Source organism: Dermacentor silvarum, chromosome 2, assembly GCF_013339745.2.
Source record: "Dermacentor silvarum isolate Dsil-2018 chromosome 2, BIME_Dsil_1.4, whole genome shotgun sequence".
Classification (NCBI taxonomy): Eukaryota; Metazoa; Arthropoda; class Arachnida; order Ixodida; family Ixodidae; genus Dermacentor; species Dermacentor silvarum.
The window spans coordinates 236,615,922-236,630,716 of NC_051155.1; the positions used below are offsets into that span (position 1 = coordinate 236,615,922).

Sequence of the window (14,795 nt, forward strand, 5' to 3'; positions counted from 1 at the left end):
ATCAGGTGACTACTCAGTTGTTAAGTTCACGTGAACAAAGCTCGCTTTCTTGAGTCGATCAAGTAATTTCAATTCGTGCGAGGCTAACTAGAGTGAGGGAAACAAAGTGTGACACCTCAACACCATAGCCCACCAGGTTGTGTCCCTCCACGTGCAACAGGCGGCTTCGTAAAGCCTTAGGCCTAATGCGTCGCTACCCTGACAACAACTGGCATCCAAAAACGACACCTAAAATAGGCACAAGAACAGGCAGCTGCGAGGAAACGTTAGCTCTACCCCACTCAGTGAACACAGCATTCGAGTTGACGGCGCCCACCGTCCCAGACGGTGTCGGAGCGCCCGGTGCCAGGCCGCAATACCAGACAGCCCGTAGCGGCACCCGTGGCTCATGGCCACCCGGCTCCCAGAACTGCGACTCAGAGAAAGGAGAAGTTATTTACATAAGAAATTCGGACCTCCCACGAGGCTTCCGTACTCGCTCTCTCAGGAAGCGGACCACGTGGCTCTCGTACCGACGAGTGTTCCTCAAAACACTCGCGAACAGGCTTAGCATGTTGAAAAGTTCAAACGCGTTACCGCAACCGTTGCCTCGCTCAAGAAAGCACGCCGCCGACGCTAGCGATCAAAATCCACGCTAGGAACATGCTTCGGTTCAAACAAAGGTTGTCTCGAACCAAGCAAAGCTGTCAAAACTATCGTCCGATAACCCAAGAGCTCCATGTCGTGCGCCAGATGTGGTGGTACGCTCTGCGTGAGGCTAGGGCTGAAGGCAAGCTCCGGATCTAGCCACACACAGTCGTTCCGTTGTACTCCCCAACCCATAGCACGTGCAATTGCAGCTACGTAGGGTTCAGATGAATAAGGCAACGAGCGAATCAACTCAACAGCGTTGTAGTAAGGAATAAATAGGCCTGCCTCGTTGCGTGTGGTAGTCACGCAAGTGAGGTCACTCACGGGTTGCAGCAGGTATATCTGTTCCGGCAGGTTCGAGGTAGGAATGCCAGAGAGAGTCAGTCTCTCCCGGCAGTGCTCTTTTATGCCTTTTACCTTTCGCAAAGAGAATCGCCTCCTCGCCCGTCGGCTACCTTCCCTTTTCCCGCAAGGGTACGCTTGTCGCAAGAGGCGAGCGAGAACCGGGAGAGGGCAAAATGCCTCTCTCTCGTCTCTGTGCCGGCTCCTGATGCGTTCGCAACGTGCGCACGCGACGACAAGAGTACGCGGGAGAAGGTGGGTGCGTGTGCTCCCCACAGGGCATTTGATGCAGTAAGTAAAGCACAGGATGGCAAGTACAGCTAGTGGGAATCACTAAATTTTTCAAGTTAACGTGTACCAAATACACAATATTTTAGTATAACGGCTTACTAGTCTAGCTTTTTAACATTGGCAATGTAATTGCAATGTTCCAATATGACAAATTAACCCAACTTGCTAATAAAGTCATGTGCATATCATTATTCAATATTTGATTCAATATTCGAAGCAAAGTATTCATATTCGATTCGTATTCGAAAGTTTTGATATTTCCACACCCCGACTTGCCACGTCTTCAAATTCCTCTGTCAAAATTCTGGGCAATATATTGCTGGCACCCGCCTGCATACTCAAATTGTCTTTAATAAGGCATTTATAGCATCTTTGTTGCTATTTCTTGCTAAGAAACTTCTCTGACAGTAAGCCGAAAATCTCTCCATATCTACGTTATTCTTATCATGGTTTGCACTTCATAAAAAATTGCATCATTTTGGCTTGTAGAAGGCCTACCATAGCGATAGCGCATGTTCACTGTCCACAGATGTTTGGCTTTTCTAGAAGTGATTTTACCTGATATTTATCTACTTCGTGACCATACCGTCATCAATAAATGCTTTTCGGATCTTGCGAATTTCTTCTACTTGGCTATAATTCGCATAACTTTATGCAGTATCTTTGTTAAATTCGCTCCATCATTTTCACTCACTGAAAATCGCATAGAGACGAGATGACAGTAATCACCACAATTGCTCCCGTGCAACAGTAGATAAACTGAAGGACACGCCACCTCCAGGCTAGAGACATCACGTACCCTCCTCCCACATTGCGCAGTGTGGCCAACCTGCGCCCTGTATTCTCTAAAATAATAATGTCGGACACTTTTCAGACAGGCCTTTTACAAATGCTACTCACAGAGTTGTATGCAAAACATTGTGATGGGGTGTACTCGTACGCACCTAGGGTATAGTGATGCATTATTTGATGTGTCAGGGCTTTAAACTGTCTGCTGCACTTTATATATTTTAGTGTTTCTAAAAGCTGCCTGCCCTAGCTAACTTCTATGGCTTATTGTATGTCGTTTAATCCTTTTGAAGAATTAAGTTCCAAAACCCTTGCAGTAACTAAGTGATCTCGGAATATTCAGATAGCTGCTTTATACTTGTGTATGTGTCCTGTTTGCTGTTTTCGGCATGCCAAAAGATGCACTCGCATTTACTTGACTTGGTTTATGTCTTGGCTGCTTTCTAGAGTTCTGCATGACAAGTTCTGCAAGCTTGACTCCAAGTGCACAACCTGAAATTGCATGTGTGCCCCTGCTTTGTACAGGTCTTCATTTTCTGCTTTCTTGACTGACACTCAGCTGGGAACTGTTACATATTCAAAGCACCCTTCTTTCTACCTTCAGTTGTAGTGAGTCATTGTGCAAATTATTTTGCACCATTGCTTGTTTCTCAGACATTCTTTAAATTGTGACATGTGGTCATTTTCATTTGAACTGCTATTCGGTGCTCTTGCACTTTTCAACTGTTTTGTGTAACCCCTTGCCCTCTGCTGTGCATGTCCCACTACTGCCACCGGCACAGTTTGAGAATTACTCCATTATTTGCATGCTCCTCAAATCCATTTGTGGCATGAATGGGTTCCATCATGTTCGCATGCATTTCATGTACTGCATGACATTATCACAGCCATTTCGCCAAATTGAATTCATTAATAGCCTTCCTTTTCTCTTTCACAAATACTGTATTTTACTTGCTATCACCTTCCTGCAGTGATCTGCCTGTGTTGCTTGTACAGTCTGATTGGGTCTTGGTTCATGATACTTCATTCTTGTTTTTTCTCTGCCACCCTCTGACGAATTCCTTGTTGGCATTAGGTGAAGGTGTGCCGCACTCAGGTCAAGTGCCCACCTGATCCAATCTGGGAAGAGGACTTCCTGCTCGAGTGAGCTTTGTTTATCTTTTTGTTTCCTTTGATATAGCTGCGATTGAGTGTTGTTCTTAAGGAACTCCATTTTAGGGAATCGGCAGCTTGTTTGCCCATGATGGTTTGATTTTTTTCATGGATATTGTTATTAAAGTCGCCTTCATAGAAATAGTATTAACATATAATACAGTACGTAGAATACAGTAGAACCTCGTTGGTACGATCGCGTTTTGTACAATTTTCTGGCGCCAAAATCTAGTATCGAGAACGTGAAAAATGACCCAATACTGCTACACTTCTTTTTTACCGGTTACTACGCTCCCGGAAAACAATCTTTTGCCAACAACATTTATTTTATCGCCAAACTGCGATTCGCATTGACATGCATCTTTGATTTTCTCACCGGCTAACAAATGCTAAAAGTTTTCGCCCGCAGCGCACGACGCACCTGCATGTATCGGAACATTCTCGATTGTTGTAGCCGATTCTATCTGTTGTCGATGTTGTCTGCCGAACCTCTTGTAATCACGTTGGACGTGTGACACGAATAGTGTTTTACATGCTGGAAAGCACGTGAGCATCACCGATTACGCTGTAATCTTTGACAAGTTGTGTATAAATATCCCACATGCTTGACCCGCAGATCAGACTTCGATGATCAACGCATGTGCTCGTCACTATCGTTCTGCCTGAGTGTAACTTGTTTTCGTGGGCACAGGTTTGTACAGTGAAGAGTTAGTTTTATGACCCACAATCTTGCCACCGACTAATTCTCCACCGTCACGACATCGTAACAGTGTGATACGTTTTCCGGCCACTAGATGCCGCATGAACAAGAAAGGCACGAGGCATGCGCAATCGAGAGCAGTAGGCACCTACCGCTATTTCTTCCCTGCAGTACTTGCCCACCTGCCCGTGTCACGTGAAAATGCTGCCGCGCGCTCCGTTTCTTGTTCTGGTACCAGCAAATTCCATCATGGGTATTCGCACGTCGCCATTCACAGCTTTCGCCTGCAACCCTATTGCAATAAAGCATCTTCACCTATTGATTTCACAGCGCGTGTGGCGTAAGAAGTGCACTGCACGCCTTTAATAGGCAATAACCCAAACATGTCGCTCGCCGTTCTCGCTGCAAGCAGTACAAAGTGAGTGTCGGTTTCTTATCACCATTTTAAAATGACAGTAGATGTCTCGGGGCACGAGCTCTGGCGTCTCATGCCGCAATAATTCTCAACAACTAGGCATGTCAAAATTATCCGCCAAAGTGCTCCATCCAAAGAAGCTGCTGACCCAGGCCATATTTGAGAAGTGCAGTAAGCTTGTCAAATCCGCAAAAACGACAACGTGCGTTTTCAGCTGCTTGAGCTCTACCAGCACGGTGCGCGTCAGCGTCTCATGCTGCAATGATTTGCCTAACGCTTTGCCTTATGTAGATGTCAACTAAAGTTGAGTCACTTCAGATTGCATGTTTTCCCAGTTACAATTTTTGTTGTGCATTTTTCCAAAACGTATGAACGAGGTTCTACCGTTTGGTGCATGGTAGGGAATGGAGATGTAAATCATCTAATGCTTTGGTTTCTGTTTGTAGACATTTCATTTCTGCACAGCTGGGGCACATGCATAAGTTTTAGGACTTAGGAGTGTGGCCACGGAGATGGCCATACTCGCATATTCCAAAACAACAAATGCCTGCCATCTACTCTGGAAATGCCCTGGGACAAAAACAGTCCGTAAAAGTGTTTTTAGGATTCCTGAACACACAGTTGATTTGCCGTTACTTGTGCTACCTGTCACCGCTATTGGTTTAGTTCTGCTGCATCATCGTTGAACAGTAGTTTGTTGGCCCAGATATTATTGTTGTCATCTTAAGGAAACCAAGTTCTAAATTCACAGCACGTCTCATGATTGATTACATGACTGATATATAATGGTGCTATCTGCCATGATAATGAAATGGTATTCAACGAAGCTTATGGCCATAAACTACACTTTAAATAAACAATTTTGTGAGTTTGGAGCCAAGGGGTCTTTTTATTACAGCACGCAATAGGTTTTGCACAGTGGGTCAGAAACTACTACTTAGAAATAGGGGTATTCAAATAACAAAATGTTCTTATCAAATCGAATATGAATGTTAGATACAAACGACCTTCAAATATTGAATCTAATACAGAGTATTTTTTTAACAAAGTATCATATGAAGCTTGCTTTGAGTCTGTTTGGTTAAATAAAGGCACATTCGAATTATTTGATTCTTGCAATGCCATTCACGACTGCACGTGCAGTCAGCTTGGGCTCTTGTAAAATAGGAAACTGGAAGGTTATCGTATTTTGGTGCAGTACAATAATGACAGTAATGAAACAAAGGAACATCATATATAGTGTTGTGCTCTTTGAACGAGCTATGTGTAGTACTGTAGCACTAAACATAATTTTAAATTGATGCAAACATGGTGAGAGTGGCCATAGAATGATTTGCTATGGCTAAATTGAGACAGCTAATTTATAGGCTGCCTGAAGGTGAGGTATTCTTATTGAATGACTGGAAATTATTGAGCAGAGTTATGTGCTTCATGCAGTTGCTCAGGAACTGCTACCTCTGAGCAGCAACTGCAGCTCTCCTGCAGCAGAATCACTCAGAACAGTCACTACTACATGCATCAGTCTTTTTCCGGCAGACTCCAATAAGTGTTGTTGTACCCTATATTTAAACAAATGAATATTAAACTATTCCGAATTGTGAATTCTCTTATCGAATATAAATTAGCAAGAACTACTCTATTCCTATCCAAAATTTTGAGTGTTCACTCATCCCTACTCAAAAACTTTGCATAACAGGTAGACCATAGCATACAACCACCTTTTTAAAGCATGGCATGAGCTAACAGTTTGTTCAGATGGTTTCAAATGTGCTTTTCATTGCGTTTTGGCCCAGCTATCAAGCCTGCCACCCTTCTTTCATGGTCAAATGAATGCGCAATTATTTTTCATTATGGTATTACATCAAATAAGTAGGAATGGGCGAATAGTGAATTTGAGGTTCGAAACGAATAGTGATTTGGTCGAATAATTTCGAATCATATAGTTCAAATAGTATATATCACATTTTACTTTTAAAACCTAGTTAATTCGAATTTTGCGTGACCGAAAAAAAATGTCCGAATTAACCGAATGCCGAATTATCAGGGTATCCAGTAAACAATGAGCAAATGCTTACTACATCAGCACGATTTTATTAGTGTATTGCTATTTTGCACAAAAGCAGTGTGGAAGCTGCAATTTTCGTCATCTCGTAACTGATTGGCTCTCGCAGCGGCGATTGAGGCCTCGCGACTTCCTTCGCAGCACGGCCGCGGCGCACGCCATTATTTGCGGCACGCTTTGCATTACCATGCGCACATCCCGACTATTTTTTCGCCAGTAAGCTGACCGCCAACAGATCGCACATCCATCGCGATGTAGCCGGTGCTCTTCATCCTCGACAGCTTTGAAACGAGTCAAACCAAAACAACTGTTTGTCACAACCACGGCCGCTATTGACGCGATTATGAACGGCGACATTGCGGTGCTTAAGGCACGCGGCCGACGCGCGCACTGAGTCAGAATGAAACTACTGTTCGCTGCAACAACTGCAGACGAAATCGCGGTCGCTATCTATGTGATCATGGATGGCCACTACGCAGCTTTTTAGGCACGCGGCCGACGTGCGTATTGAGTCAAAACGAAAGTACTTTTGCCGCAACCGCTGTGGAAAAAACCGCAGCAGCTATCGACGCGATCATGGATGGCGACTATGAAATCCTGCAGCCAACGCGTTGTTATGTGCAGCGGTAAACGCAATAAAGGCACAAATAGGCACGAAGCTTTCCGTCGTTGCTGTCATTCACGTACGACATGGACGTACGATTTCCGCTGTACGATTTCCGCTGATGATTATGGCGATGCAGACTCCGCCGCTTCGTTTCGGTTGTACGCTAGCACCGTTTCTCTTCTTTTTTTGCGTCGCACATTTCCGGCTCTTTAATGGAAAAACGTATAGCCTTCTAGATTTATGGTTTATGTATGGCAGCCATGACGTGAAGCATAGCCTCCGAGATGTGTACCGGTCGTCCATGCCTTCTGGCTGCCTATTCAGGAGCGCCGAATAATTCGAAAATATCGAATCCTTGAATTCGAATCGAAGCGAATAACGAATATAGAATTATTTGATCGAATATTCAACAATACCGAATATTCGCCTATTCCTACAAATAAGCTATGAGAGGCCATCACAGTAATTTACCTGGGTCACATAAAGGCCTCATTATAGACCTTGAATAAATTGTCATTCTAACAAATTTATTGACCTCACTCAAGCATGTACTGTTGTGCTTCCTTAGGGACCTTCCGTCAGACGTCACATCTTTCACCATTACTCTTTATACTAAAGGGAAAAGGTCAAAAGACATGGAAATGGGTAAGCGACACCTAGACTACTGTGATTTTGCATGCTTACATGCCTTTATCAGTGTCTTTCAAGCTCCATTTGTTGCTAACCTTGGCTGTGCCAAAAGCTGTGATCTTGTGTCCCTTCCGTTTCAGCGGAAGTTACAGTCGAGTTGGACAGCTTGGTTAACTGTGAAGAAACAGAAGAGTGGTTTTCTTTGGGTGGCCTGACACCTCCCATTCGTGAGGACTGGGGGTCCCTGCGTGTACGAATCCGCTACGTGCATGAAGTCATCATGCCGCTGGCTGAGTACACGGCTTTCAAGGAGGTGCGTGGGCGTCAGTCATTTGTCATTGCTGCGTCACTGTGGGAGAGTTGGAAAACCAGTTTCCTTGTACATCTTGTCAGCTTTTCGAAGCCAACAATATGTCTTAGTATTGCTTTTAACTAGCTGCTGCATTTGGACAAACAGTAGCATTTTGGGAAAACTTCCATTTAGCTGTAGCACCATTGTTATTCACTTTCAGCTTTATTTGTGTACAAAGATCTTGTCATAGCCCCTTTGCTGAGCTAAGCCAGCCTGTCGTTGATACTTCAATCCGTGGTTGTTTCAAGAGAACTGAGCTCATGGCAATTGCATTGCTAGCCAACTGGCAGACTTAACGAGTTGAGCTGCTATAACACTTGGTCAGTGTTTTAGTTAGAGAATAGACTTTGCATGAGCTTGCTGGATCTACATTGCAAGAAAGGTCTCCAAAAGGAAACACTGACATGGATAGAAGAGAAGTAGAGATACCACACACTGTTTTAGCCAGGGCTTAATATAAATGATTGTTTCCTATTGTTTGTGCTGACTAGCCTCACTCTCTAGGTTTGGAACTGACCAAAATGCTCATCAGCTGAAGCAATAGGTGGAATCGCATGCTTAGATGCTTAGCATGCTCAGCATACAGATTTAGACAGCTGCGCGTGTGTGCCCCACGGACGACCTTGAACAGTCTCGTTTTATCAGAGTGACATTTATATACCTCATATCTTTTACAAACTTGCGATTTCGTGCACACTGGGACGCACTCGCGTACGCTCAACACACCTAGAGTTTTCTTGTTTGGCTGCATAATGAAAAGAAGATAGACCTATGTGAGGGAATTAACACTGATATTAGAAATGAGTTTAGTCTGAGGAAAGGTGGCAAGGCGCAAAATTTTCCAAAATATTGGGCACTCTGAAAAAGCAAATTTGAATGAGAAAAAAAAAATTTAACTTGAGAGACGGCGACGAAACGTATGGTTTCATGCCACCTTCTCATTGGTGGTACGTAGCAAAGCTAGCCACGCTTTCGCGTCCACTCCACCCCCACGGCTGATAGTGTCGCCTGCAGTGCGACAACGCTAGAGTGAAAAACGCCAGCAGTGGGAAGCAAATGCTTTGTCTGCTTCATGCTTCAACGCATCTCTGAAACTCGAGATTATGCAACCTCCAGAACTAAATGCACAAGAAGACAGCGCACAATGCCACGCCTTCTCAGCTAGTCAGGTCTCTGCACATGGGGCAGATTCCCCCTAAAACACTGTGCGCAGGCTGTGTGTGTGCTCAGCCATGCTGACAGCCATGTGCAGCCATGGCCGTACTGGAAAAAAGAGATCTGTGCCAACTTGCCTCCACTCCACAATAGGATCTTATCGCACTTGGACTTTATGTGGATCATGATGCCGCTTGAAGTGATCACTCTCGGTCGTACGACATGCGATTTGAAAGGTGCTTTTGCAGTCACCCGCATGAAACTTAGATATTTAACCACCGGCGTCATGGAAGTTTACATTGATAAAGAGGTTTATTGGGCGAGTCCAACAAATCGAAACAGTACGCAGGGATAACAAGGTGGTGGTGTTCGAACGCCGATCTCGTGCCTTTTTCTCGTGATGATGATCGCTCAGCCCGGGATGTCATTCTCTTCATTATAAATTTATTATCTTGGTAGTCCTTCACGGCAATAGTGAAATTTCGTTATACGTATTGAAATTGTGTGTTAACAGACTTCGTTATAGTCAGGTTCAAAATACATGGACAGGAAGTTATAAAAGGTTAAATACGTAGTTATATAAAGAATTTAATTATATTGAAGTTTGTTATATTGAGGTTTAACTGTGTTTGAGTGACAACCGCTGTTACTGAGCTCTGTGGCAGAGCTCTTGCAGCAGCATTCTGGAATTCTGATGCTCACTTGTGTGACCTCTGAAGCTTTAGTGCACGTAAAGATGCACAGGGGAGGACTGAGTATGCAGCCTGAGTATGTCACATGCATGATGCCTTCAACCAACATGCCAAAGTTTGTATGTGTATGTGTGGCAAGCAGTCAACCTGTGCTGCTTGATTGACTGTGTTTGCTTTCCATGGTGTGTGGCAGCTGGTGGTGGATGAGGAGCTCCACCTGGTGAGCGTTCTGGCAGACTTATGCCACAAGGATCGCACTCCCCTGGCCAGTGCCGTGCTCCGGGTGTTCCGCTACGAGAGAAAGGAGGCGCTCCTGCTCAGGGACATGAACAACCGCGAGATCGACCTCGAGGGTGCTTTCCACTTTCTCTCCTCGTTTCTCTTTTCTGGTCTGGTGTTTCTCATCTGTGCACAGTTGCATTGCAAAGCCGCTTCTTTTCTGTGCTCCTTTTAGTGAAAGTGACTGCTGTGGAGCAAGGGTTAGGCAGGAGGAAAGAAATGATGCAGTCGGATATTGTAATGAATTTTCAGAGCATCGGGAGTTGTCATCAGGAATCGTGGTAGTCAGCACAGGAAGTTTGTGTTTTGCACACACACAGGTGCTTATGTCCTAATCTCTTTTGACTGTGTCTACTTTGCGCCATTGAAGTACATGTCAAGAAATTTGTTTCAATCAATGCACCCCTCTCTACTCCTTCTTTCTGTACTTTCCTTCATCTGGTGTCACCTGGTTGCATGTTTGAGCTGCCATAAGTGGGAAGTTTCTTCTCTCGCCCATTCTTGTTCTCGGACTTTAGCATTGCAATTTTTGCAATGCATAGAAAGGTGGAAAAGCTGGAGGCATAACCATTATTGGCAAGTCTTTTGCACAGGGAGAACCTACTGGCCTGTTAGTAAACTGGCAAAACAACAGTATACTCAAGAGCTGCAAGCACTTGTTTTGTGGTAATTGCATGTTTGGTTAACCATGTTCTATAGGGCAAATGAGGGTTCACAAGCAAATTGTAATAGACGAAATGTGAAATCTCCAAACTGTTTGCAGTGGCAAAACTGCATACAACTTGAAAGTTCTAAGTTAGTCTAGTTAGCTTATGTTCAACATGGCGAACAGCGCAGACGATGGGACAAGTGAAAGAAATTTTCGTTTCACTTGTTTGATCGTTTACGCTGTTCGCCATGTTGCATACCAATATACTTCAGAAATAGAGTTATGTATAGCATAACACAAGCACCCTGCTACTGAAACATCACCAACATCAACTGTGCGGCAATGGTCTGATAAAGAAAGGCCGGGAAGAAGTCTTTCTTTATCAAAAAGTAGGGAAGAGCATGATACGGCCGGATCCACTGCAGGCATAGGTAGTGGTACAAGTAGATATAGAAGTTTTGAAGAAGAGCAAAAAAGATTAAGGAGATGGTACTCTCTAAAAACAGTTGCACCCTTTGGGGTGCATTTTTGCCACACAACAATAATCGTCAGCTGTCTTGCTTGCGTTTCCTATCTTGAAAACTTTGCACTTGCTACTTTCCTGTCGAGAACGCTGTGTCACGCTGATAACGCTCTTGTCGTTCGTGACCGAGAAGTGCCGGGCGCACAGCGTTAAAGAAAGGAAAGCCACGCAAGTCAGATGACGATTATTGTTCTGTGGCAAAAATACGCCCCAAAGGGTGCAACTGTTTTTAGAGTGTATAGTACAAAAATGCTAGGATGAAGAGCATGTATGGCATACTTAATTAACTCAAACAGGCTAGGTGACTGTTTCTCACCGCCCCATTTCAAAGGGGATGCCAATAAACCATCGTCATCATCAGGCGTGCACACTGGCTGTCTTTGATCCTCCAAGCCTATTGCTTTTGACTTTGTCTTTGACGAGATGATTTCTCGTCACAGCTTTTTACATACATTCACCATATGCCTGAAGAGTACAGTGCTTATGGAATGAAACGTGCCAGTTTAGTGCTAACTGATGCACATACTTTCATTTTCACTGTTTGCAGTTTGTGTGACATTGGTGTAATTTTGGCTTGTACAGTTAATCAGAGCTCACATCAACTTTAGTGACCAGATTCATAGGGATATGACATTGTACTTCACCCAAAGGAAGCCAGCATGTAAGCCCAGAGCATTTCAGCGAGATCGCGGCTTGATGAGGATGCTCACTTTATGCTCACGTGACGGTGAGGCGTAAATGCCACGTCACTCATGGGAATCTGTTAAAGGCATGACAGTTGAAGTCTTTCATAGCCCAGTTTCGATTTTCAAAGTGAAATTGTTCGGTATTTATTACAATGCAAAAAGTAGCAGCATCAGCTTTTTGGATGTCTGAAACCAGTGATGCTCGGATGACTGGCTTCAAATATTGCATTAGGATCAACTTTCTTGACTCTGTGCCAAGCACATTGTCTTGACACAGTTCCATTAATGCTGTTGCCTGTAGCTGCTAACGTGTGTATTGCTGATGCATGCAAAGGTGACCGAGAATGTTACTGGTGGCATTTCAGAAAGGCTCCATGGGGTCTATGTGTTGGGCTGGCTTCTATTTTCGTGATTTCGTTTATCTCGAAACTTCGCTTGTCTCAAAATATTTTTTCAATTTTTACAGCTTCGATTTAATGGGAGTTTACTGTATAGAGTGTTCTACTTGAAATTTTCCTGTCACATTTCACTTTTTCAGCATTACACGCTCATTGTGCCGCCTTCAACAACATGCTTGCTTTTATACATGAGCAGGCTTGCAGACATACTACATGTAACAATAATTTTGGCGCTCAACAGGTGTCTAAAACAGTTACTATATTTTTACCAGACCTAGCAAGCAAAACAGTAGTATGTGCATCTTCAAAAAATCAATGTGTCAGTACGGCAAAAATTATTTTTGTTAACGTTACAAGGAGCTTATTTCCCTGAATGTGCTTGTTATGTTTCTTTGTTAAACTGCCCCTTTGTATTTGCAGAGGAGACATCAACGTTGTTTCGCACGACGTCATTGACGACGACGCTGATGGACCAATACATGCGCTCGACAGGCCACGAGTTTCTGAAGCACACCGTTTATGACTCTATCATTCGTGTAATGGATGGGAGACAATCTTGTGAGGTGAGTCTGCTTGCCAGTTGGAATACTGCAAGCACAGTCAAAAAGCATTGCATGTACAGTTCAATTGAACCTCATAATAGAGAAATCACATCCAACATTTAAATACCCTTGCTATATCCAATATTCGTTATAAGCATATACAGTAGAACCTCATTGATACGATCCTGTTTCATGCGATTTCCCAGTACCAGTGTTCACGATGTAAAGCACAAATGACCGAATATAGTTAAACTTCTTTTTTACTGGTTAATATGTTCCCAGAAAACACGCTCTTTCAGCTCCAACTTTCTATACATTGCCAAACTGCGATCGTATGATATGTTTTCTGCCGCTAGATCTCTTGTGAAGAAGATAAGGCGCGAGCCACATGCAATTAAGAGCAGTAGGCGCCCTTGATGGCAGCTTCCCCGATGTACTCACTGGCCAGTGTCACCCAAAAATACTGGCATGCACTCAGTTTCTTCTTCCAGCAGCAGCAAATCTCCTCGCAGGTCATTGCACATCGCCATTCACAGCTATCGCCTCCAACCCTATTCCGATAAGCATCTTCAACTATCTGTTTCAGAGCACAGTGTGGCGTAGCGCCGTTGGAATCGTGCTGTACTCTTTTAGTGGGTGACTGATTACCCTAATGCACTGCCGTTCCCTGCTGCAGGCAGTGCAAAGTTAGCGTCATCTTTTGGTCTACCGGCATCATATCATCGTAATCGAGCACCAGCTCTATTTTGTTTCTTTTTCCCATCCGCTGTCGTAAAACATTATGCAATACGAAAACGACAAAGTGTGTCTTCGATTGCTCGGCTTTTCATTAGCTTGCAGAAGCCGAGAAAATCACAGCGTGAATCTTGGGCCGTTCAGGCCCCCGTCAGCTCAGCACGCGTTGGCGCCTCCTGCCACAATGATTTGTGCGACGCTTCATATTACGTAGATACCAGCTACATTTCAGTGAGCCATATTTTTTAGTTGCTTCAGGTTGTACTTTGTTCTGGTTAGTACGCTCTTTCTTGCATGTTTTTTTTTTTTTTTTTGAAAGTTTATGAACGAGATTCTATTGTATATTTGTTACATGCTGATATCAGTGATAAATATCTTAGATTTACTTTGTTATATCTGATAATTTGTTATATCTATGTTTCTTATATCAAGGTTTGACCGTATTGCGTGTATGCAACCACTAAGAAATAGCATGAACATGTAGGATGCATAACATTAGTGCTTACTAAAAACGATTAGCATCTAAGCCATGCCGGCGTTGATGACTGAACAAGTTATTTACCCAAATATTAAGAAAATGAATGTCTGATTTCATTAATCCATCACCAATTATTTTATGCCCTTGTAGTAATTGCTGATTTTACTCTATTCAAACTACAGTGTTAGACAAAAATTATGTGTTGCTTGAAGAAATGTCAGGTTTGCTCAAGGGGTATATTTTTGTCCAGCTACACTGTATAGCTTTAAACAAGAGCTGTTGCATGATGGGCATTCTCCTGTCTCATACACACTGAAATAACTTTTGTCTGTGTTTTCTTATTTCCAGTTGAATCCTAGCAAACTTGACAGTCCCTCAGAAGCCTGTGCCAATGCTGAGCATCTGCTCTCGGTGCTGGATTCGGTTGTTGAGTCTATTTTTTCATCTGTGGAATATTGCTGCCGGTGAGCATTAGTGGCACTCACTCATTTTCAATTATGGTGTTGTAGACTGAATACAAAGCCCTATTTCATGTTAGCAGGTAAGACTGTCAGGGATGTAGTTAGGAAAAACCAGCTGCATTAGGCGCTCCTCTCATGTTTCTAATGTTGTGAAGATGGAAAGGATTTTTGGTTATGCAACTGATATCACTTACAGTGTACATTGATTGGCTGAATCAGTGAGCACA

At 43.6% G+C, this 14,795-nt stretch overlaps 1 protein-coding gene across 1 annotated transcript in view; it reads left to right on the forward strand.

Moving 5' to 3' along the window:
- Positions 1-14,795, forward strand: part of LOC119442893 (ras GTPase-activating protein 1) — a 63,487-nt gene that overhangs the window by 28,612 nt on the left and 20,080 nt on the right. Inside the window, exons 14-19 of the mRNA XM_037707945.2 lie at positions 3,128-3,195; positions 7,557-7,633; positions 7,759-7,931; positions 10,011-10,170; positions 12,773-12,915; positions 14,456-14,571. Of these exons, the coding sequence (XP_037563873.1) occupies positions 3,128-3,195; positions 7,557-7,633; positions 7,759-7,931; positions 10,011-10,170; positions 12,773-12,915; positions 14,456-14,571 (737 nt within the window). The remainder of the gene's footprint in view (positions 1-3,127; positions 3,196-7,556; positions 7,634-7,758; positions 7,932-10,010; positions 10,171-12,772; positions 12,916-14,455; positions 14,572-14,795) is intronic.